Source organism: Hydra vulgaris, chromosome 09 (genome assembly GCF_038396675.1).
Source record: "Hydra vulgaris chromosome 09, alternate assembly HydraT2T_AEP".
NCBI lineage: Eukaryota > Metazoa > Cnidaria > Hydrozoa > Anthoathecata > Hydridae > Hydra > Hydra vulgaris.
Window position 1 is genome coordinate 57,728,360 of NC_088928.1, and position 26,491 is coordinate 57,754,850.

Below are 26,491 nucleotides of genomic sequence, written 5' to 3' on the forward strand. Positions count from 1 at the left end.
GACTTTTTTTTATCTCTATCGAATTGATTTATTAATAGATTAGATCTAGTTTATTAATGGATTAGATATACACCTAATAATTAATAGAATAGATATACACATAATTATTAATAGATTAAATATACACATAATTATTAATAGATTAAATATACACATAATTATTAATAGATTATATATACACATAATTATTAATAGATTATTAAATTTATTAAAAAAATAATTTCTATTATTAATAATCAAAATTATTTTTAGGGCAAACCAAAGTTATAAGCGCTGTTTATGGTCCAGTTGAAGTTAAAATGAATAAAGAAATTACTGACAGAGCAACTATTATATGTATTTTAAAGCCAAAAATTGGAATGTCAGGTATTTAATCCAATTATTGAATACAATTTTAATTAGTTTATTTGATATGAATGGATATATAATATGAATGAAATACTTTATTTGTCTTAAAACATAGAGTATATACAATCTTTTACCTAACTTACCTAAATACAGTGAATAAATAATTCATTAAATAATTAAAAGAAATATGTTGTTGTGTAAATGTATTTATTTTATCAAGTGTTTAATTTTTTATATAATGTCATAAAAAATATAAGTAGTTTTTTTGCAAAAGAAAATATATTGAAGTCTTGTAATAGCTGTTAAAGAAAAGGTTATGGAGAAGATAATTGCTAAAACATGTGAACAAGCAATAATTGCAAGTTTACACCCACGTTCTGCAATTCAAGTTGTTCTTCAAATTGTACATGATTCTGGTTCTGTATCTTTTTAAACTTTGTTTTGAATTAAAAACTACAATTGTATGTGTTTATATATGTATATGTATATATTATATAGTTATAAAATAGAATCTAAAGAAGATAATTAATTTTTTATTCATTTTTGAGAAAAAGTTGTTTAAAAATTAATTCTTATGTTTAAAAAAAAAAAAGAAAGATATGTTTTACTGTGCATTTATATATATTAGGGTGGTCCTTAAAAATGAAATTTGAGAAATTTAAAGTTTTACCCTCCTATCTTGTTCCTTATTTTAAGGAAACATTGTGTAGTTTTATTGTCATTCTTTGGGGTGCCACATGATGTTTGAAAATCCTGATTTCCTCAATGTCATTTTTATAAGCATTTTATGATATTTTGTTATATCTGAAATTATATAATCAATTTAAATATTTTGTAATAAAGAATAGTGAATTGTAAATATTTTTTTAACATTATTTTAATGCTAACTAGAAAAACACAAGAAGTAGCTTCTAAAACAGTCAAAAATTAGTCAAAATTAAGATTAATAAAAAAATACAAGGTTATAGCTATGGTTTCATAAAATAAAAAAAAAAATGGAATGCAGTGTTAAGCTGCATAATATTTTTCTAATCAATTGTTTCTAAAATAATCATTGTCTATCTTTATTTTAAATTTATTTATAGTTTCTTGAGTTACTGTTTGTGAATTTAGTTTATTCCAATTGTTTACAATTCTGTTGGTAAAAAAAGTGGTTAACACATTTTTATGATCTGCTTAGTGATGGAGTGCTGATTTCTTAAATGCAGTTCATTGATATTTAAAAGTATTATGCAATAGTTTCGAATCTCTTGTGGATTATATTGGTAGATTAGGTCACCCCTTCATGTTTCTAAAGGCATAATTCCTAATCTTTTCAGCCGGTCTTCATAGCTGTAATTTCTTAATTTATAGCTGTAATTTCTTAATTTTTTCTATACTAGTATAGTATAACTGTATATTTTAATTATAGCTGTAATTTCTTAATTTTTTCTATTTTTTCTTTAAGTAAAATATTCAGCTTTTTGATAAAATATTAAGATCTTTAATCAAACTTTCCATTAGAATAGAATGATTTTGGATTATTTTTACAATCGGGTGCTATTTTTTTTTTCATCACTGCTCTTTTAATTTGTTTGATGTAAGTTTTTGTAAATTTTTATAATCATGGAGATTCTCATTTTTTTTTGCCACTGGCTATATATTTTTGCCATTTTTAGTTTTTTTCTTTTACCAATTGTTTGACTTTGCTATAAAACCATGGTTCATGAATATGCCCTGCTACTATTCTTTTTTAATAAATTTTAAATAACCATCATTGTATATTCTAGAGAAGACTTTAAAATATTTGGTAATCTCACATTCTAAAAACAAGCTACTCCACTTTTTATCTTCAATGAATCTGTTTAAGGAATTATAATCTCCTCTTAAATAGTTTTTTAGTTAGTCTCTTTTTGAATAATTATATTTTGTATTATCAAAAGCTCTAACATATTTATTAATATCGTAATACCACATTAATATAAGATGACCTTGCTTTGTTTTGCTTAAATGAGTTTTCATATTTATATCTAAACTTTTAGTTTTGTCATTTATTATAAGTAAATCCAAATTGTTTGTTTTATTTTCAGAAAGATAGTTTTATTTTCAGATAGAAAGAAAGTTTTATTTTCAGAAAGAAAGATTCAGATAGAAAATCCAAAATGCCAAGAATTTTAATAAAGCAACGAGATGATGAAGTGATAAAGCTAGTCAAGGACTTTTCTTAAACTTTTGTGAAATCTAACATGATTAGTTTTGAGGTAAGTTCTGATCCTGCAACATCAAGGGCTTTGATTATGTTATGCTTTTCAGATAAACAAGTATCTGGATCAGAGAATGCAAGTGAACCATCAATTCACTGATGAGTAATTCCATGTCATAACAACCAAGCCATGCAACCCCATATCCTTGGATTTTCTTTATATTTTTACCAGTTTGTAAATTATAAAATAAGATAAATCCCAAAATTTTAAGGCCTAACTCCCAACGGTGAGTAATGGTTGTTTTAATTTTGGTTACTATTCTTGTTCTGGTCATTTTCTGACATTTTTAAATTTTTTTAAATTTCTACTTATAAAACCAAGTTTTTAAACGTGTGAATTCTAAAAATAAGTGACTTAGTTAATCTCTAGGTGAGGAATTTGAATATATAAATAAAAAACTCATTTTATAATCGAAAAATACCTAATTATCAATTATAAATGTTAAAATAATGGACACTTGCCCCAGTAAAAATTTTAGGTGTGCTGTAAATTGTTTAAGCTTAAAATTTCAAATTAGATCATTGTATGTTTGAAGAACATTGTGTAAAAAAGTCATTTCAGCCAAATACATAGTTTTGTAAATGTTTTACTTTTGTACTAAAAATGAATATATAATTGCAGGGGCGGATCCACGATTTTTTGGTGTTTGAGTTAAATAATTTCTAGGTAAATTGTATACTCCAAACCTTTGAATCTTCTTATTTATGTCATTTAAGGATGTTATGCAAAAAGTTGCACTGCAAAGAGCCTGGGAACAAAAATACCCTAAAAAGTAGAAATCATCCGCCCAAATGTGAGGAAAATTGATTTTTCCAAACAGAAAAATTACTTGCTTTAATATGACTGAAAATTATACATATTATTTAAAATTTCGTCCAAAAATCATTTGGCATTCAAAAGTTATAACCATGTAAAGTTTACAACCCCCTCAAAACAAGGGGGTGGTAAATTTTAATTAGGTATATTTTCTAAACATATCATTATTTTTCAATGAAATTTTGTTACCTTAAAGAAATTTCTACCTAGTTTAGGATATTCATATTTCAAAAAATTGATCTCCTAGTGTTTGGGCAGGTGATTTCTAATTTTTAGAGTAATTTTGTCCCCAGGCTCTTTGCAGCACAATTTTTTGTAAAACATCCTTAAATGACATAAGTATGAACATTCAAAGGTTTGGAGTATAGAACTTACCTGGAAGTTACTTAACTCTAACACCAAAAAATCTTGGATCTGCTCCTGAATTAAATGTGTAGTTTTTATTTCTTTTCCTAAGAGTAATTTCATGTCAAAACAACCAGACCATGCAACCCTAAATTCTCTGATTTTTTTCAATTTTCGTCATAGTATAGTAGATCTAAGTGGTTCTTAAGTTATGAAAGTTTTTTTAATGTAGTTTTTTTTTTTGTTCCTTTTTGTTTCCTTGTCTTTTCCAACGATCAAAATTTAATTACTGAATTCAGACATATTCATCTAATTAAAATGTTGCAATTAATCCTAAAGCAATTAAGCATAAATAATGTAATTAATACTTGTGCCTTTTTAAATTTGCAAGTATAACATTTTTTAATTCATTATCAAAATGATTTCATGTGATATTGGTAAAGTTTTGAAGTCAGAATGCCATAAAACCTCATATTTTAGAAATAAAGAGATTTTTTTACTACATGACCTAGACACTGATACTCGTTAAAACATTTTATGAAGATCTGAGTTGCGTGCTTGTGAAGAACTATTCAGTATTTGCAATCACCATTTTCATTACTTTGGAAAAAGATTTGAAAAGAAAAATAGCAATTGTTGTGATGTTTATAAAGTGCATAAAAAAAAAATAAAAGGTAATTTGATTTCAAATATATGAATACTATCTGTAAAAGTATACAACACGTATCTTAAATATCCTTTTTTTAGGTAAATTTACTATATCTTTAATGTTAGCTAGACACTTTGAGCCATTAAAGTTAAGAGTTTGAAGTTAGTGTGAATGCATTCGAACAACACGTTATATGAAACAGGAGAATGGCACAGTCAATTGTACAGTCAATTTAAAGTTGTAAATCAGGGATTAATCTCGGAATTTCTAAATTTTGCAGACTGTATCCTAAGTGCTGTGTAAGTGTTGGAGCCTCAGGTGCTTACTCAGTGTGTGTATGTGTTTATCATCAAAATGCAGTTCTTCTTTTATATGCAATAAAATGGGATATAACTTATAAATATTTAATGGAAAAGGTTTGTTTTCAGTTATAAATGTATTTAATGTATGTTATAAGTTAGGAAATCTTAAAAAAAGATATTAGTTTATACGGAAATTAAATTTGATATATTACTTTTAATTATTGTAATAATGATTTTAATTGTTGTTATAATTATTTAATGATTATAATAGAAAATTTAATAGTAAACTATAATAAATAAACTTGTTTTTTAGGTGGTTTGTGACATTTTAAAAAATGAATGAATGATTCATAGATGTTTGAGTTGCCCAGGAACAGATGTCTTACAGCTATTTCTTCTTAAAGAGCTTGAAGAACTTGATTTTGATGACAAGTTAAGTTTTAATCAGTGGTAAGGTACTGACAGGACCAAACTTGTCACACAAACTGAAACTGTTGAAACTTATATAAAGTTAGTAGTGAAGTGTATTGATGAATTAAAAGCTCACTCGTATATTTCTAAATGCCAAACAAAGTTTCTTAAAGATTTAACACTCTAATTGAATAAAAAAGAGTGTATCGTGATTTGTGACTTTTCAAAAAATTATAAATTTGTTGTGCAAGATGAGATCCAAAGTTATCATTAGTGTAAATCTGGATGCACCCTTCACCCAGTTGTTTTATATTATAAAGTAAATGGCATTATTTCACAAAAATCATTTTGTTTTATGTCTGACGATACGATACACAATACCTGTTTTGTCTATCAAATTCAGACTATTTTATATAATTATATCAAAGAAACTCTTCCTTTAATTTTCAAATTGTATTACTTTTCTGATGGATGTGGAGGACAGTATAAAAATTATAAAAAATTTCTAAATCTATGTCATCGCTTAGAAGATTTTTTATTGGATGCTGAATGGATATTTTTTGCAACCAGTCATGGCAAATCTTCTTGTGATCCAATAGGTAATACAGTAAAACGAACAACAGCAAGAGAAAGATTGCAACGTCCAAAGGAAAATCAAATACTAACAATCGATGCAATGTTTGAATTTTGCACTCAAAAAATGCTCACAATAAAGTTCTTTAAAATTGTTAAAGAAACTATGGTTAATCTTAGAGCTACACAAAATAAATGATTTAAGAAGGGAAAAACAATACCAGGAACTCGAGGATTTCACTATTGCATACCAGTTTCAAAAATATCTATGTTATTTAAGAAAGTTAGTAACAATATAAATCCAAAATCTATTAATATAACTAAAAAATCAAGTTACCAAAATTAAAGTTTAAGTAAATCTGACCAGTTTTTCTTGCCGAAAAGAGATGATTATGACATCAATCACTAAATTAATAACATTAATAAGTGTACCAACAATAATATCAGACAATATGAACTTTCAAAAAAAGATTTTAACAAAATTAATAAGTATATATTTGTAAATCAATAATTTTTATAATGGATATATTATAAAAAATTGTATGCCAATTCAACTATGCATCATTTTTATTTATTTTAAATACGACGATAAGTGAAATATGCTATATTTGCTTTTTTTGTAATATTTTTCATTTAATTTTTAAACTATGTATTTGGCAAAAATGATTTTTTTACACAATGTTCTTCAAACATACAATGATCTAATTTGAAATTTTAAGCTTAAACAATTTACCACACACCTAAAATTTTTACTGGGGCAGGTGTCCATTATTTTAACATTTAAAATTGATATTTAGGTACTTTTCTATTATACTATACTAAGTAACTAAGTAACTTATTTTTGGAATTCACGCGTTTAAAGACTTGGTTTTATAAGGAGAAATGTAAATTTAAAAATGGCGGAAAATGACCAAAACAATAATAGTAGCCAAAATTAAAATAACCATTACTCACAAACCGTTGGGAGTTAGGCCTTGAAATTTTGGGATTTATCTTATTTTATTATTTACTATAGTAAAAACATAAAGAAAATCATAACATAAGGTTGTATTTTAAATAAACATTGGTTGTTTTGACGTGGAATTACTTTGATGTACCACAAGTGGCTGGAAAACACTGTTTTAATCTTGTTCTGTCTTTGTAACTTTCTACATGATGGGAAAATTCCAGATCATTGGCTGGTGCTGCAACAGCCAAAGTATCTGTGAACCAGGAATGCACGTAAATAATGACTACAAATAACAAATATCTCTTAATGCCATTCTGCTCTCGTTTAGATATGAAATTGATTTCAAAATAGACTATCTTGATCATATATATTACACAAGCCATCCACCTTGCACGATGGAGTGCTGCAGATTGCATGAAATGAATACTGCGAGGAGTAACGTTTAGGTAAATTATTGTGAGTTCCAGCAACTCCTGTTAGTCATCTCTAGGCTGATTCATGTAGAGCTGACACCAACAAAATGAAATTGGTTACTTTGATAGCATCATTCACGACTTTAAAATGGGTCTGATTAACATACTTCCAATTTTGTTTGAACCTCGTGAACAGTGAAATGTCCACTGGACCAGTGGATTGCATGTCACAAGCAGCAAAAACTTTTTCTGCAACAATTTCCATAATATGATGATGGCAAGCAAAATTTAGAAGATTGCGGCCAAGTTTTAACTCAATTAAAATACAGGCACACAAACAACATCTCTTGTACACAATCTTTAATGCACTAGTCTTCCAAACAATCCAGCACAGTCTTTACCATCTCTTCACCTGTTTCTGATAAAAGTTTTTGGAGGCCCAGGAGTTTGGTAACACCTGTCCCTGAATTAATTACATGCAATCTATCAACTATACCAGTTCCTGTCAACTCTGGTTAAATTTCGCATCCCAGTGAACCATTAGTGAAATATCTGGGATCAAACTTCCATTGGTTTCTGCTGATATTTGTTTTCTTATGACTATTTGTTGTTGTCTTATACTGCTACAATTTATAGAAATGTCTTCTAAATAATGCCGGGACTCAATGCTGTTGCTGATAAGGTATAGACTGCTTTTCGATCACTTGAACTCGATCAAGTGCAGCAGCTACATCTTGAGTATTAATGATTGTCCTCTTTTGTTTACACTGCAGTATTCTATTTGTACTACGTTGACTTGAACTGCATCTGTAAATTCTTCATCGTCATTGCAGCTACTTCTGCATGATGATACTAATTCTACAATTGCAGATAACATTTTGTGTCAATGTTCTAACTTAATTTTTTCTGTTGTTTGCGTGCTTCTTGTATTGCCAATTTTTTGTCTTCTCCTACTATGAAGCCCTTCTACCCTTCTCTCTCTGTGCAAATTAAAATGCATAATCTTCTTCAATTATAATCATTTCAAGAGCATTAGCATATCAAAAAAGGTTATCAAATTCGTCTTTGAATTTTTTTTCCTTTTCAATTTGGGAATTGGATCTACAAGAGCTGCTTCTCTAAAGAGACCGCCAATATTTGTTCTCCTATTACTATTTTCAAAGCCTTTTTGTAGACTTTTTCAGTGCTTGCATAAGATGTATTAATCTTTGCATATCATCTTTCAAAGGAAGCTTAATTCCACAACACATTCGATGTCCTATAAAATATATATCGGTTTTTTATTTATATTTCAAGTTAAAACAAAGTTTCATTTTCTCTGTGAGTCTTTATATATGGCAGACTAGCAGCTGTAGCCATTCTTGTTCACTAAGTGTTTGTTCTGTGTAATAGAAAATATGAAATTTTGTTATGCCAGTACTGCTAAAAATAGTAAATAAAATATTTAAGTAACTCAATAGCCTATTTGCTTTAAGATTGCTCTTGTAATTGGTACAACAGATTCAATTGAAAATAACCAACAAAATATAAACAAACAGAAAATAAATAATTTAAAAGCATGTTAAAAAATTAAATAAAAAAAATATTGCACATTCTTAGATCTGCAGTTAAGACAGTTGAAGCTACCTGTTGTCAAATTAAATTAAGCTTTAAGTGAAAAAATATTCTTAAAAATCTAATAATATTAATAGTATCACAATAATTTCATTAAAATAATTATTTTTAAGCAATGTGATTTTATGCAATTATTTATTATCAAATCGATGGATTTTTCATTATCCTCCTTATATATATATATATATATATATATATATATATATATATATATATATATATATATATATATATATATATATATATATATATATATATATATATATATATATATATATTTAGGAACTTATATATAAAGAAAAACTTTTAAGTTCTTAGATATTGGTTTACTAGCTCTAAATATTTTTGCTTCAGTTGCCATTCTTACAAACTCGTTATACTTTAACTTAAAGTTATTTTTTTCAGTTTTAAATACTAATTAAAATTAATAAGCCTACTCACTAAACATCATCAGTGATATTGTAAAGCAGTTCCGCTTCCTCTTCATTAAGTATTTTTAACCTTTTTAGTTGATTTCTATCTAGTTAATTTAATTTATAGAGTAACTCAATAATTTAATTAATTAATTTTTTAATCTTACTAAGAAGAATTGTTTTAAATATGTTGAAATTTTCACGCGAAACATAAAATTGTTATTAAAAATATTAACTTTTTTTATTTATAAAATAGTTTAGCTTAAAAAAAAAACTAAAGCTAGCATTAGTTTTATTAGAATCTTGTTAGAATTTTCGGGGCCGGGGGCTATTTTTATATTGGAGGCCTTTTTATGTGCCACAGCGTAAAAATGACTTTAAAAAAAAGTCTTCTTGACTATTTCGAGGTCCCTAACATTGTGAGGCCTAGGACTGCAGCTTTAACCCCAACCTTAATACAGCACTGGAAATAAGACACGAGTATATAAATAAAAATTATATTAAACTCTTTAATAAATAAAAGAACATTCACTTCCTTATTAAGCAATCGTAAGATGCTACTTTATGTAAAAAATGTCGCCTAATTTTATAAAAAAATTATAAAAGAGCGATGTTTTGAAAATATTTGTTCTAAACATCATTTATTTTGCTTTAGGTTTTTTTGCGTTAAAAGTTATTTTCTTTTTCTAGTTTTTTTTTTTTTTTGTAATTGTCTCTCATCGGTTCAAATAATCCTTTTTGCGCTTTTTTTTTTTGTTATTTGAAATGTTCTCAAAACGACTAAAAAATCTGGCCAGTTTTTCGCTACTAAATATTATTGCTGTGGTCAGTTAACAAGAGCGATAGCTCCCGCTTCCCGACCAAGCCTGTATATATATATATATATATAATATATATATATATATATATATATATATATATATATATATATCAAATAAAAGTTGAAAGTTATCAAATAAAAGTTAAAAGATGTTTAAGCCTAATTTTTTGGTTTTCATTGATAAAATATGGCAGTGGTGTAGTGGTGGAATGATAGCCTCATAATCAAGAAGTTCTGAGTTCGATCCCCACCACATCCCTGGTAGTACCACGTTTAACTTGTTTCTCTGCGCAGTGGACTTGTTCATCAAGGTTTGTGTTTCTGAGTTTTAGAGTTGAGAGAGGGTTGTAACCACAACTAAAGTAATCTACTCAACTGTAGTGACCTTTATGGCCTTGGGGAGATTAATTGAAATAAAAAAAAAAAATTCACAACAGAAAACTATGAAAAAATTCTAAAGTTGTAACAAAGAGCTTTATGTGGCATTGACTATTTACTCTAAAAACCATTGGCAGGGACACTTTCCATAATATGATTATGATTTCATAACAGTTTAGAATTTGTGAAACCCTTTATAACTACTCATTAGTTATATGAAATTTTGATTAATATTGTACAGTTATGCAAATGTTTAAAAAAATGCTCTTTTTGTTGTAATTTTAGTGTGGTTTTATTTTTAAAATTTACCACTATTTTTAAGCAAACCAAAAATTTGAACCAGAAAAGTTTTTCTAAGAAAATGTGATACAAGTTATACTGTTGAAACTGTAACTATAAAGTACAATAAACAGACTTAAAACTAAGAATTACAATCAACAGGCTTAAAGCTTAAAATTATAAAACTAAAAGTTAAAATATGTCATGAATGTCTATTAAACTAATAAGTATCCATTTTTGTCAATTGTTACTTAAACTAATGCACAAATTTAGCTAGTTGTCTTTTAATTTGGCAGAGTGGATACAAATCCTGCAATATTTGGCAGCCCTTTAAGCACAACTGTTGCTATGCTGTGTATTAGGTAAAAGCAGTTTTTAGTATTAAGTTGTTTTGAGCTGGAGTAGAAAGTTTATAAGAAATAAGAGTAAACTTCTAGCTGTCTTATTTGAAAAATAAGTTTGAAATATCAACACAAATAAACCACTTTAAAGACACCATTTTTTCTGTAGAATTACAAAGAAATGTGTCAATGTGTGTAAACGTATTCTAAACTAACACATTCCAGCGGTATAATTTTTCTGTATTATGTTAAAGTTTTCAAGGTAAAAAGACGACTGTATTTTTTTTTAGCTTAAAAACAAAAATATCTGAAATTTTTTTGTTAAAAGTTGCAACATTTAAAATCATGTTTTTTTATAAATGATTTATTTACATAAGTTCATCTAACTATATGGCTTTTATGTAAAACTGCCCATTTTTTCAGGACACAAACATGTCTAAAAAATTATAAAATAAAAAATAAATTATTTACGTTTCATTATATATGAAAATGCGAGGGAAAATGTTTTACACCAACATTGTTTTAATGATTCAATAATTTTAACTTACTCTAGTTTATGTTTCATAAAGAATTGTATGTAAAGAAATAAAATTAAAATAAGATAGAGTTGAGAAGACTTGCAACTTTTAAATTTTGCACATTATAGTTTTATAGTCTAATAAAGGTACTCTCGCTTGAAGCAATTGATTTTTCTAAAAATAGTTGAAAGTTGCTGGTGTCTACTGTGTATTCAGAGGCAAATGGTTTTAGACCAGTGTATGTTTAGATAGATTGTAATATTTCACATTCAATTTAGCTGTAATTGATCTTATTTAATAAAGTGAAAATAATAAAATCTTAATGAAAAAATGTAGAAGATTTTGATGACAAGGAAGAGAACAAGGATAAGAATAAAGATGAAATTAGTGATTCAAAGATTTTTTAACTGTTATTGAAGTAGTTGTAACAAAGTTGGTAAATCTTTGACTGATTTTGGATTAGAAAAACATGTGTTGTCTAATGATGAACTAAAAGTAGTTAAAAATTCAACAAAAAGTCAGGAGTTTTCTGTAAATCTCTTTGGTTCTGAAATTATTTGGATAAGGAAAGCAGCATTATTAACAACTGATGAAGCATTATAGTTATAGGACATGTGCACATAATTAAACCATTCCACTTTTTTAATAGAAGGAATTAAATAATGAAATAGATGTATGATCAATAGTTTATTATTGATTTATTAAGTATTTTTATTAAGTATTTTTCATTGAGACAATGATTTTCATAAAGACAAAGGTGACACTTTTTTATAGATGGATTGTATGATTCATTTGATTTCATATGATTCATGACATCTTTTAATTATGTTCCACTTGATTATTGGCATTATTGACATCTTGATTATTGGCATGGTATTTGCATTTTTATATTTCTACATTTCTTTAGAAAGTTCTGTTTCCCTTTTGTATCTGGTTGCGTTAATAAATTTTAAATAGTTTGCAACCCTAAACTTGAATAAAATTGTAATAATGGGAAGATTTTTTCAAGATTTTTCTTTAAAATTAGCATAAGTTGTTAAAGTGGCTTTGCATAATATTTTTATGATAGTTCTTGGTTATTGAAGTATGTAGTCTTAACAGGGTGTTTGTTGAATGTATTTCTGCTGAAAAGTTTGTGGAGCTAAACAGTAAATATATTTTGTAAATTTTGTTATGATTAAAATAAACGGACAAAATTAATAGATTAAAAAAAGTTATTATGTGTATTACCTTGACTTTTACATAGCTTTTATCTTGTTTAATTAATGCTGCCTGCTTATCTTTGGTTCATGCTGGTTTACCTATGCGAAACATGATTGCGTCAGTTTGTTGTGCTGTAACTAATAATGATGAATATCTTGTTGATCCTACCATTGCTGAAATACAGGTAAAATGTAGTTATGAAGTTTTAAAAAGTTTATTTTATTCAGAATGAAACAGGTTAGATTTATTTACACCATATATATATATATATATATATATATATATATATATATATATATATATATATATATATATATATATATATATATATATATATATATATATATATATATATATATATATATATGTATGTATATATGCGTATGTATATATAAATAAAAAGATATCAATATATCTTTGGCGTTGACTCTAGAATTAATGAGTGGTTTAAAATTTTATAAAGTTTATTTAACCAATAAGTCAAAAATTGCATGATTTTCATTAACAACATTTTTTCTTCATAGTTTATAAAATGCAATCTGGTTATCTAAACATATTTTTAGTTATTTTTCAGTAAATGTTGTTTAATTTTAAATTTCGTTTTACATGTTTTGATATTTTATAAATATTTTTCATCATTCTGTTTAACAACTTTTTTTGTTTCAATATAGTTAATTTCATAACATCAATAGTGACAGTAGCCTGGTAGGTTTAGGTTTTCAGGCATGTATTTTATATTTTTAATAATGTTATTATTAAAATTATATTTAATGCTAGCATGAGCAGTTTTTAAGTTTGATCTTGATGTAGGATCCCTTGGGTGGTGGTTGTCACATTTTTTATTTTAACCGAATTGGTTTTTGGAAATTTTTAAATATATTTAAAATACATATGTCTCTTATAAATGCAAGGGATTAATATAGGGTCTTATCTATCTTAAATATATAACTTTAAATCTTCTGAACTTTGCCTACAAGTTTTTATTCCATGCCAATTTTGTGCAAAGAATTTTTTTTTGTTAAATATTAATGATGTCACAAATATTCAATGACTATTCGGTATTCAGCCTATTTGGGTACTTTTTTTTTCAGTATTCGGCTGAATATTCCAAACTATTTGGCCAAATACCAGATTGTAACAAAAGAAATGTATAAAAATAGATTATAGCTATTTTTTTTATTTGTTGTTTTAACAAACAATGAGCAAATTTGATACCTAAAGTCTATAGATAGTAATAAATGATAAAAACATTTTCATCATTAGATAATAGCAAATGAATGTGAATTCCTAATAAATTACATACTTTAAAAAATAGCCTCTCACTCTGTACCCTGCCACTGACAAATAATATGAAAATTTTAGCAAGTTCTTTTAGGATAATATTTGCGCTTGCTGACCACAACTTGTAAGGGTTTGCTGTCTAATTTAAGCGAAGAAATTCATGCAAAAACTAATTTTATTTGCAATCTAACTTTTCTTTTCCATATCTTCATATGCATGTATATTTTTTGTTGAGATTAGTTTGATTGTTTTCATTTATTTTTCTTACAAAGTGGAGATGAATTATCACCGGTGTCAAGCAGTCTTTTGCTGAGAAGGATTTACTTTCCACTGACTTAATCTTTTTCAGAGCATTTAAATTTTTTGTTTGTTTGTTTTGCTTGTTGTGTTTTAATCCCTTAAAATTGGTTTTAAAATATGCATCAGTTAAAAAGTCAACCGTATGATTGACATTCTAATCAAAATTAAAACATACTTTAAGTTTAGGTTGTAATGAAGATATCATTTTTAATAAGTTTGGAGTTCTTTGAGCTATATATATCTATAGCATGTATATATATATATATATATATATATATATATATATATATATATATATATATATATATATATATATATATATATATATATATATATTTACTTGGTAAAAAATGTGAATTAAAATTTTTAAGATTTTCATAATTTGTATAATATTTTAAATTAAACATTGTGAGTAAAATAATGAGTATTTTGATGTTGTGTTAAAAAATCATCATTTCAATGAAAATAAAATTTATTGGTCAATGATAAAGATGTAGCATTCTAATCCGAAGGAACCAAAGTTCACAAAATAAAAAAACAGTTTGATTATGATGGTGACAATGAACCAGTATGGAAACATCACATTGAAACTCGATGTTGGTTGTTTTCATTTTCTAAGAGTAATCAGTGGATGAATGATTTCAAACTCTTTTTCTTTCTTCTCCATCAGTTTCATGAAACTCTAGTTTCATGAAATTATATAACCACCAACAACTTAATAGTTTGGTTCTAACACATGCATAAAACCGGTTTCTGTCGTGACCACAGAAAGTTCATTTTCAAAACTCAAAATAATAAAAAATTATTTGAGACTGAGAAAATTATAGGACATACTCTCAGTCACCTAACTTAATACAATGTGAAAGGTGGGGTGGGAATTATTGTCCAAATCTAATAAACAAGAGGAGGGGTCTAATAAAAGGTAGATGGGATTTTTTTTTTAAAACAGTCCATTTATTGATACAGATCCTGAAAAGCGTTTCTGATTGAATCATTATCTCCACTTCAATTCCGTTTCAATTAAACAAGTGGTGCTCCGCTTCAATTGTGATTTGAGGGCATGTTACATAAAAGTATTTTTTATAAATTCAATGGTTTGTTGACCTATCACCAAATTCTTGTTAATTCAATTAAGCTTTATACATGCATAAAACAATGTAATTCTAATGTGGCTTGTGGCCAAAACTCATATTTTATGCTGTTTTATCATTTCAATATAATCTAATATGCTTATATAAGTTTTATACTGTGGTTAGGAATATTATGTACTTTGTAGAGAACCAAAGCTCATTTTTGACCAAATCGAGATTTACATGATTTTTTTTTATAATTTTTAAAGCACTTCACTGAAAGATTTTATTTTTATCAGTGAGTTTATGTTTTTGATTTTTATTGTCTGTTTGCACTGAAAATATTTTTTTTTAGCTTTGAGATTTTCTTTTTTGATAACAATTAAAAATTAATAAAAGCTGGGGTTATGGTCTTAATATGGTCGGGGGAGGGGGGAAGAAGGAGATTTTTCCGAAAAAAACGTCCACTCCATGTATTAAGCACCTGAGAGTAATTGAATAAAGATCTTATCTAAATATAATTAGATCTATTTAAAGAATTATATATCAAAAATTTAAATATGCATTTCACTAAAAATAAGTGTGAAAAATAATATACATTACATTTTTCTATTTTAGATGATGATAATGTTCAATTATCGTCACGTGATAATGATTATGTTCAATTATCTTCACCTAGATGATGATAATGTTCAATTATCATCACGTGATGATTATAATTGAAGCAGTTGGATGATAGTGTTCAAACAATGTTTTTTATTCTGTTTCTATGTATGTAATGTAAACATTAAAAAAAAAAAATTTATAAAGTTCTTTTTTAAATTTTTTATTGAATTAGTTATTATTGTGCCCCAAAAAGACCTATCACAGAGCACCACATAGTAGCAATAATCCGAACGTTCTTTCTGATTAATGATCTACTGAGACGATAATGCTTTCTTACCAATGTTCTTTTGGGGCTAGGCTGTCATCTGACCTCTTGGTTCTTGGCATCTGACCTCTTGGTTCTTGGCATCTGACCTCTTGGTTCTTGGCATCTGACCTCTTGGTTCTTGGCATCTGACCTCTTGGTTCTTGGCATCTGACCTCTTGGTTCTTGGCATCTGACCTCTTGGTTCTTGGCATCTGACCTCTTGGTTCTTGGCATCTGACCTCTTGGTTCTTGGCATCTGACCTCTTGGTTCTTGGCATCTGACCTCTTGGCCAGAACTCTAACCACTGCGCTACAGCTTGCTTTTAAATGATGTTGATAATACTTTACATGTTCCTTAACCCATATCAGGCATATAAATTATTATAGAAAGTTGGGGGCTCCATATTGCTCAAAAGCGTCAAAACTGCTAGCTTCGTGTCGTGCAGAAATAGAAAAACAAAAAATTTATTTTTTGTTTTTTTCAAATTTTATCATTTAAAAAAAAATGATAAAATGTTTATATTATTTTTAAAAAGTTATCATTAATAAGGTGTCAATAAATCCTTAATTAATAAATTAATAAAGCTGTTGCTAGGAATCAGCTATTATAAATTTTGAACTATTTTTATTGTTCTTGATTTTTAGACAAATGACCAACAGAATAACAGTGGGCCCCTCTTACTTGAAAAGGAAACTTATGAACGGTTTCGTATACTCTCACAATGATTTTTTTTTATAGGATTGCAAGTGTGTGTTAACGTTTGCTTTTGAATCAAAAAATTTAGACATTGTCTCGATATTTACATCAGGGCAATTCACCGTTGATCAGGTGTTGTAATCTTTTTTTCTTTTTTTTTACCAGTGTTGTTTTAAGTAATAGAATCTCTTCGTAATAAGAATCATTGTAGAGTGCGATATTTATAAACTTTTTTTTCTAATTTGATGCGTAATTTTAATGAATTTTTTTCTAGTACTTTCAGTGTCTTCAATTAGCGAAAGCCAGTGCACCCGACATACTTAATTTTCAGCGACAATCTGTTGTAAAGTTTTTATCAAAACAGGTATTTGTCTTTTCACCTATCATTAAGCGAGTGATAAAAAAGGCAAAAAAAAAAAGTTGTTTTTTGTGTCTTAGACTAACGATATCGAAGTTGATTATCAAGATGTCGATGAATAACTTCTGATTTTTTTCTGAATTGTCGACGTTGACGTTATAAACCTAACAAATATCGATGTAGATCTAAGGTTTTTAAAGAAAATGATTTCATAATAGCTTACACAAAGTTATACAAGCATCAAAAAAACTTTATTATGAACTAATATTAAAGTATGAAATGTATTGAAAAAAGAAATAAAAGTATTTTAAAAAAGGTAATAATTTGTGCGTTTCGAAATCATAGTAATTAATTGGGATGCAAACGTTCGGTAAAACATCTACATTTTCCTAAATATACTGGTAGCAAATGGTACAATTGTTTAACTTTTTTAACGGAGCAGGTAGCCACGGTAGAAATGTCTAATAATAAAACTGGTTAAATTTTAAACTTAAAATATCATATAAAAAAGACATTTTATTGAATTTAAGCCTGTTTATAAGTTTCTATACAAACAAAGTTTCTTCATTTATGCGTATGATTTATTTATCATTAAGCAACTCTGTGATAACTTATTATGGAGTTTCATAATAACGCTCCAATTTATTATGAAGTTATTATGTAATCAAATTATGTAATAGAAATAACAACAAGCAAATCAATAGTTAGTCTTTTAAATAAATAATTGTTTAAGGAAGAAATTAAGTATCGAAAACATAAGTAGAATTTAATTATCACTAGTTCTCAAGTATAATATATAAATATTATTCTTAACGGCTTTCTGGTGTTTGTCTGTTTCTATTAGGTTCATAAATGTTTATATTAGATTCATAAATGTTGCTATTAGGTTCATAAATCTTTCTATTAGGTTCCTAAATGTTGCCACCTGTACTACTTTTAGAAGACTTTTTTTTAAGTTTTATAGTTCTACAAGATTAAAAATTTAATACTAAATTATAAAATGCTAACTTAACCATAAATAAAATAAGACCTTTAAAATATAATTTGTCTAAATATATCTTATAACATATTACAATAAATAAGCCGGCTTATTTTAGCCGTTTTTTAAATTGAAATTAACTAAGAAATGCCACTTTCCCCTAACCCTGTGAATCAAATACACCCCTGCCCAAAAGTTATTATTAGAATGAAATAGGTTAGTGTCGTCCGCGAACATAATACTAAGTAGATTTAAAGTTTTATTTAAGTCATTAATATAAATCAAGAAAAAAAGTGGTCCTAATGTAGAGCCTTGCGGAACACCACAGGGTATATCTAATAAATCCTTTTGATAAACATCATTACAAGAAATATATTGTTTGCGGTTTGATAAATAACTTTCGAACCACTTTATTAACTTGTTGTTTATTTAAGCTTATATAGTAAGATGGTATGATCTACTGTATTAAATGCTTTTGAAAAATACCAAGTGATCCAATGGCGATCAAAAATAATACCGAATATGTATTATAACTCATATTTTCAAATCTTAACCGTTTTTACATTAACTATATCAATTATATTTTCTACATTTTTGTATCTCAAACACAAAAACAACAAAACTCTATTTATGCAAAAATTTCGTTCAATAACAAAAAACATTTAGGAAACACTATTGTTGAAATAGTCTCCTAATAATTGTTATTTAGTTCGTTATAGCCCTATTGGCGCTATTTACTGGTTACAGCTATCGTGGTATTAGAAAGTTATTTTTCTTTTATGCTGATTCGGTTTTCTTCCGATCATTCTCCCCTTCTTTAATAGACTCCAGTCTATCAAACATTCTTAATTGTCAAACTCAAGAAGACAAAACTTTGTAATTGGTCGTATAAATTCTTTTTCGCTATTTTAACTTTCACAACTCTTACACGTTCATCTTTACCTTCAAAGACTTACGTAATTCTACCAAGCGGCCAATGTCCTCTGGGTGTATATTTTTTAGTTCAATCTTTGATTGAATAAATCTAACGCGGTTGGCAACAAATGATTTCAACGTTCGGTTTCGATTTTTTATCCACCATAAAACCTTATGACAATCACACCATATAGGCACGTCCTTAGTTTCCAGCATCATCTTCTCTGCAAGTCGTAAACCGAGACAGCTCTAAGTAACTAAAGTCTTGGTATACTGATAGATTGCAATGGACTTACTCGAGCTTTTGACACTATGGTCACACATTTCACTTCTCCGGTGTCATATAAACATTGTTGATAAGAATCAGCACCGTAAGCTTTACAAAACGCATCCGTAAAAACATGGATTGACCTATTTGTAACAGTTGAAGTTGTTTGTAAACATCTGGGAGTATTTTTTTCGGGAGATCTTTTAGTTCTTGAAATTATTGATCAACATTATTTGCAATCATATTCGGAATTGCATCATCCCACTAAATTCCATCAATCCACAATTCTTGCATAATTATTTTGATTCGAATGATATATGGTGCTAAAAAGCCCAATGGATCGAACGAAATTCGCTTTGTATGTACCGTATTTTCTTCGGTTGCAACAGAATGAAAACTAAATAAATCAAGTTTTGCTTTCTAGACAGCTCCAAGTTTTCATTGTAGGCAGTTCTCCAGAATCTAAACTTATATGTTCTGCACGATCATAGTAGCGTGAGTTCCTTGTATCATTGAATTCCTACTTTTTTATCAACTACAGAAGTTATTGTGTCGTTCATGTAAGTTGCTTTAAGAACAGCTTCAGAAGCCAAAGGAAATTTTCGTGCATTCATTCTTGCGTATTCTTGCGCTACAAATTGAGCCATGAAAGGAAAGGAGTTGATTCCAAATACCAGTCGATTAAACTCAAACACCTGAAATATCCATTCATTTACATGTTCCATAATTTCCTCAAAATCGTCATTTAGTTTTTCAATTTCTTTATTGAGTTTTCCTACATTTTCTTTTGATTTCAGAAGTTCGCATTTCTTTGATAATTCAAAAATTATCTCGAGGAGCTTCGTTTTGAGCCATTGTTAATTGATTACTTAATTCGCGTAACTCGTTTTTACAAGTGGGCTCATCGTCTCCAAGTTGCTCAATAATTAGATGTTTAATTCGCGTAAACGAAGACGTTAGAATTATTTTTTTCATGCTCAATTTATATACTTCATTTCGAATGAAGTTAACTGATCTTTGATTTGGTTATTTGATTTTTTCTTTTTACCATTCTTCCGTGTTGAAGAAACCCTCTGCTACCAATTATGATCCGATGGCGATCACAAATAATTCCGAATGTGTATTATAACTTATATTTTTAAGATCTTAACCATTTATACATTAACTATATAAATGATATTTTCTATATTTTTGTATCTCAAAATCAACAACAACAAAACTTTATTTATACAAAAATTTCGTTCGATAATAAAAAACATTTAGTAAACACTATTGTTTAAATAGTCGCCATATAATTGTTATTTAGTTCGCCAATATGGCTATTGGCGCTATTTACTGGTTATAGCTATCGCGGTATTGTTGTTTTTCTTTAATGCTGATTCGGTTTTCTTCCGATCACCAAATGTGTATTGGGAGTTTTTAAAAGAATTCGAGATCTCCCGCACGAACTGAATGATTGCTTGTTCATATACGATTAATTACGTCATATACTTTATAAAAACTGTTTGAAAATATAGGGGAGAGTATGCACCCATGACCCTAAAAATCTATCAGGTCATTTTACTAAATATATATTTTCATTTCGATCTCTAAAGTAACAGTAAATGAAAGCAAACTTCATATCTTATTATAATTTAATGATAATTTTTTTACCAGAATATCTTTAGGATATTTTAAAATATAAAAACTAAAACACTCTATTGGGATCAAGGGTGAATACCAGTATGCTCCATTGATCCTACCAATATTTACCCTTGATTCTATGTTTGTATTCTTGATCCGGGTTCAAATTTGTATTCATAGGCAATTCTACGAAAAAAATGAAGGCACTTCATTTTATTATGTTGCTCTCGACACGTTGCTCCAGCAGATAAGTTGCAGAATGGATACAGCTCAAAAGACGACAGATATGTTTTCGGTTTGAACATCCCGTAAAATCGCCTTTGTTTTTACCATGAATGTGTAAGAATTAAGTCATCAAAATTATGTCTATAATAAAAAGGAATAAAGTTATTATTAATTTTAATTCAAATTTATCTTTCTTGCCAGTAGAAAAAATCAATCAAAAACGTTATTTTTTAATAAGGCTCCACTTTTCCCCAATTTTGTTTTCATCACTTTCAAGATAAAATTTTCTTTTTTTTGTCATGAATATCTTATTTGCGTTTCATGATGTTTTTTCTTTTTTGACTGAATTTTTTTTAATTTCCTGAAGCTTGTTTAGTTCATTTCAAACAAAATTTAAGTGTCTAAGAGTATTCGGGTGCGTTGCCGCTAATGTCCTTTAACTAATATCCTTGATCCAGCTTTCGGAAATGGATTAATTTTTTCTAAACTTGCTTGATGAGAAATATTAATAGAAACACAGGATAGTTGACTTCCAGGGTCAGATATAGGCTGAATAGGCAATATATTTCAAGCTGAACCTGATGACAGACTTGACGTCAATGATTGATTAAAAGCTGAGGCATGAACAATAGAAGAAACTGGATCAACAACATCTGTTACATATGAAGCCCAAAACTCTTTATTAGAAAATATGTTAGGACTAAAGGGTTTAAATTCTGCTACAGCAAATCCTGCAAAAATGTTAGATAGAGTAAAGGCTTGAACATAAGCTTTCCTTAAAACTCCAGCTATATCATTGGATTAGATACAACCCAATCATCACAGGCTGCATTATAATAACGTTTAAGTTGCCCATAACCTGACTAATTTAATGGTTGCAGCTTGTGACTACAATATGGTGGAAAGGACAGCATAGCTATGCCACTTTTTTTTAGATAAATCTAACCACGCAATTGAAACATGGCTCTCATGGTTGTAAAGAAGTAAAAGCACTGAATTAGCTGGTAAACATTTCACATTTTGAACAAAATGTTTCATCCATTTTAAAACCGTTGCAGCATTTATCCAACCAGTTGGATTTGAAACCCCAGCACATCCAGGTGGACCACCATTTATTATTTTTTATTTGAGAAAATCTTGGTAAAATAAAAATGGAGGAAAAGAGTTTCCTATTTCATTAACTGCACAAGAAACTGTTACCAATGTCCTTTTTCTGCCGATGTTATCCTTCCAACTTGTTTATCTCTATTACCAGCAATTTCTTTACCTTGCCTTTGAACCGTTATGAGACCTGTCTCATCAATATTATAAATGTTTTGTGGCTCAAACTTGTGTCACAGACGAACATCTTTTAGATTAGTAAAAAATTCTCCAACTGTATAACGATCAAAAGCAATTATTCGTGCCATACTACTTCTGGATTTTTTAAAGGCATTTCATTCCTACGTAATATAAAACCACAAAGCCAATTTTTTGTGTTGCTGCAACACAAAGGCTCACAAATTGTTTCCAAGCAATTTATGAGCTTTTCCACGGCTTAGGAATGCGCTAAGAAAGAGTCATTGCAAATTCATAAGCAAGTTTTCCTGTTGTTTTGATTGACAACCCACAGTAAAGTTTTGAAGTCCTTAAAAGATAGTCTGATAAAGATGTTTTTTCTTCGTTGGTAAAGATTTGCATGATAATAAAGTTTGGTTTGCAGACTGTATTTGGATTTAATTGACATTTCCTTAAATATCTCTTAAGTGTCATTAAATTTATTCCCCTTTCCTTAGATAAACGATAAACTGTACCACCTTTAGAATCTGCTCGCATTTCATTTTCATTAACTTTACCTCTTGGTGGTTTCTTGATTTTTGCTGGTAATTAGCCCTCTTTAACAAGTTATTTAAGTATGGAGATAACGCTATAGGATTAAAGGGGCATACGGATCAAGGGTGCAAGTTCTCCCCTATTCTACGAAAATCTAAAAAATTTATATTTTGTACTATCTTTGATAATCCCTGCATATTTTAATAACTTTAAACCATTTTGATTAAAGTAAAATGCATAGAGTGATAATCGCATTTTAAAAGGTCCGAGGTTTGCCTAAATTTGCCGCAAAAGTGACATTGTCAAATATGTTTTGCAAAAACTCTTTTTCGTTGTTCTTTGTAACGAGACCATAAGGTCCTCTTGTACCATAAAACTACCGAATAAAATAAAAAAAAAAAACATCAAATTTTTTATAAAGAGTTTCAAAAAATATAATTCTGATAACTAATAATTGATTTTAAATAAACAAAAAAAAAAAAAAAGTTCACATAATAATTAAGTAATCTGTTTCAACAGATTCAGAAACACATGCATAGTAATTGCTTGGGTCTTTGTAATTTTCACTTGGACAATTTTGGACGCACAGAAGTTTCTTTAAAATTAAAAAAATAATAATAATCATATAAAAAAATATCATAAAGTATTAAATTTGTTATAAAGTATTAGAAAAAAATTGTCAAATTAGAAATAAATAAAATATTAACAACTCACAATCAACTGCAGCAACACCAGGTCTTTTTGTTGTTGTGCAGATATTCAAGTCATCTACAAATAATCACAAAACAAAAATGTTGAAGAACACAGACTGCAAGAACACAGACTAACTAAAGACAGCAAGAAATTGAAAATAACTTTTAGAAATTTACCGTTTTCATACAACTCGCAGGATCTGCATTTTTCAGAATAGAAGAGTGGTGGAAGGCAAAGGCCACATGTAAAAGTACCGCCATCTGGAATATCAGCAGGTAAACAAGTAATAAAAGCATGTGGATCATATGGATGTACAAAACTTCCGTCCAGCCACCCAGTAAATGTGCGACACGAGTCAAACCCTGCGCCTAAATTTATTTAGTATGTCGAGTAAAATGCAATAAAACATTTAGATGACCCTAAAGTTTCATTTTTATGATTAATCAATTTTATATAGCAAATAAAGGTTTATAATTTATATTTTTAATAGTGTTTTTACTTTGGAATTGATCCTTGACACCAAACTAAATTTTGAATGTTTTACACCTAGATACGGTTCAAAATTAAAATAGCACAAAAAACACCAGCACATTCAAGTGATGCGTCATTTGTACTTTTTAAGAATAACAATAACTTTGTTTGCAACATTTTAGATTTACTTTTAATAATCAAAAGTTTAAGAACTTCTTTTTATTTCATATTTTATTCACTAAATTTTAAAAATTATATAAAAAAAAAAAGTCAGTAATTATTTCTCAGCCGGTATTTGGTACAAAAGACACAAATTTTTTTTATCAAGTAAAACTCAAGGAATTAGTTTATTTAAACTACAGGCCTTTTTTTTTTTTTTATTTTAATTTCATTCTTTCTTATTTTGATTTTTTTTTTTAATTTATATTTCTGCAAGTAATTTTTTAATTTATATTTAAGTTTATATTATAGTTATATTATAGTTATATTATATGTTTTAATAGTTTAAATTTTCAATTAAGTAATTTTTTAAATAATAGTTAATTTTTTGTATTTTCTCCCTAGATTTTTGTTTGGAATTTCCGTCTAGAATATTGGAATCCTTATAAACTATTGAAAATTTCAGGTTTTTAAAGAAAATTTCACTTACATTTTGGTTTTGAAATTAGTGTTCCCATAAGTTTTTCTTGGTAATCGCCTAAAGATATAATTTTTTCTTCAGTTAAATTCAGGTTCTTTTATACTTACACACTTGCACACAGACATAAACGCGCAAACACACTCGCGCACGCGCGCATGCAAAATCCATGTAGAAGTAGAAAATGAATTCCAAAAAATTTGAAATGTCAAATGCTATTGATTAAAACAATTGGTAGCTTAGTAACCATACTGTACATAGCTAGCCAAATATAACAAATTTTAAAAAGTATAACAAATTTTAAAAACTCACATTTATTTCTACATTTTAGTAATTTTTTTTCAGCTTTTCCATCTCCTAAAATAAAAATTATAGTAAAAGCAACAAATTTATAACTTTGGTATGACACGTGATTTCTTACATTACGTTTTGTAAAAAAACCATAACAAGTAATAAAACTTATAAAGAAAAGATTCTCTAAACTCTACCTAAACTGCTTATTGCAAAATATAAAATGCAAACTAGGAATTGCTTCATTTATTTTCAACTTTTCAATGCAAAGTTATATCAAATTTTAAATTCATAGTGTTTAAAGGTAAATCTGGTTTTACCGGATTTATTACGCATTGCGCAAAGTGGCTACTTTTATTAATTAATAATTGTTCGTTATAAATAGCCTTATTATAAGTTCATTATAGCAACCATATTTTGGTTAAAACTATGCAGAAATAATTTTTGACTCGATTTCATAATTAGATGGTTTTTTTAACAAATTAAACATGGTTTATTATATAGAACAATAATGATTTTTTCTTTACAAAACAAGATAAATTGAACGTAGTTATGCAAAAAGCAGCCAGTCCACAATTTCGGCCAAATTAAGATATTGATGTCACCCGACAGAGAAAGGTCAATTCTATGCTCTACTAAAACCAGCCAGGCGGCTTTTATACAAAAAGTCTCAGTAATTGCCTCACAAAATATTTAAGTGACGTAGATTTGATTAATCAACATTTAGAAAAAAGTGCTTTTATCTCAGTTTGAGTTTTTTTGGCTGGCTGCTTTCTGCACAACTATGTTCAACTATTAGTTCTCGCTTTAAAAACATCTTGTTTGGTTAAGAGAGAACTTATAAGATATCCTGCTTAGTAAAGATATTTTATTTTAATAACTTTAGTTGCAAGAGGTTTTATAATTTTTTTTATTACAACTATAGCTTTAACATTTTATTTTTTATATAAAGTTTATTTAATTTCTCTTTTTTTGCAAAAAAAAAAGAAACTTAAGAAATTTTATACAGAAAATAAAGTGAAAAATTTATTTTATTTATTCATAAAAAACAAGAATCGATCCCCAATAGACACAGGACGTATCGTTAAGGTTCATTGAGCTAATGACCATGCGTCATTCTATCTTAAAATTGAAATCATTAAATTCGAACTTCTTAATACTGATAATAGAACTACATTTTTTTATTTTTCAATATAAATTTTGTATGCAATATAAATTTATTAGATATTTTGTGATATAAATTGTAGAGATTTACATAAACATAGTTGTAGTTGTAATATATTTTTTAAATTAACAGAGATCTCCAATAAAGATCTAATAGACAAAGTATGTATATATATTTA

General features: G+C 27.7%; 1 protein-coding gene across 1 annotated transcript in view; it reads left to right on the forward strand.

Annotated features, from left to right (window-relative positions):
* The window catches only part of LOC136084887 (exosome complex component RRP46-like), a 42,689-nt gene extending 25,247 nt beyond the window's left edge, over positions 1-17,442 (forward strand). The window contains exons 2-7 of the mRNA XM_065806152.1: positions 253-366; positions 648-769; positions 12,659-12,799; positions 16,919-17,008; positions 17,151-17,240; positions 17,315-17,442. Coding sequence (XP_065662224.1) covers positions 253-366; positions 648-769; positions 12,659-12,799; positions 16,919-17,008; positions 17,151-17,240; positions 17,315-17,356 — 599 coding nt within the window. The 3' untranslated portion in view covers positions 17,357-17,442. The remainder of the gene's footprint in view (positions 1-252; positions 367-647; positions 770-12,658; positions 12,800-16,918; positions 17,009-17,150; positions 17,241-17,314) is intronic.
* Positions 17,443-26,491: the final 9,049 nt, after the last annotated feature.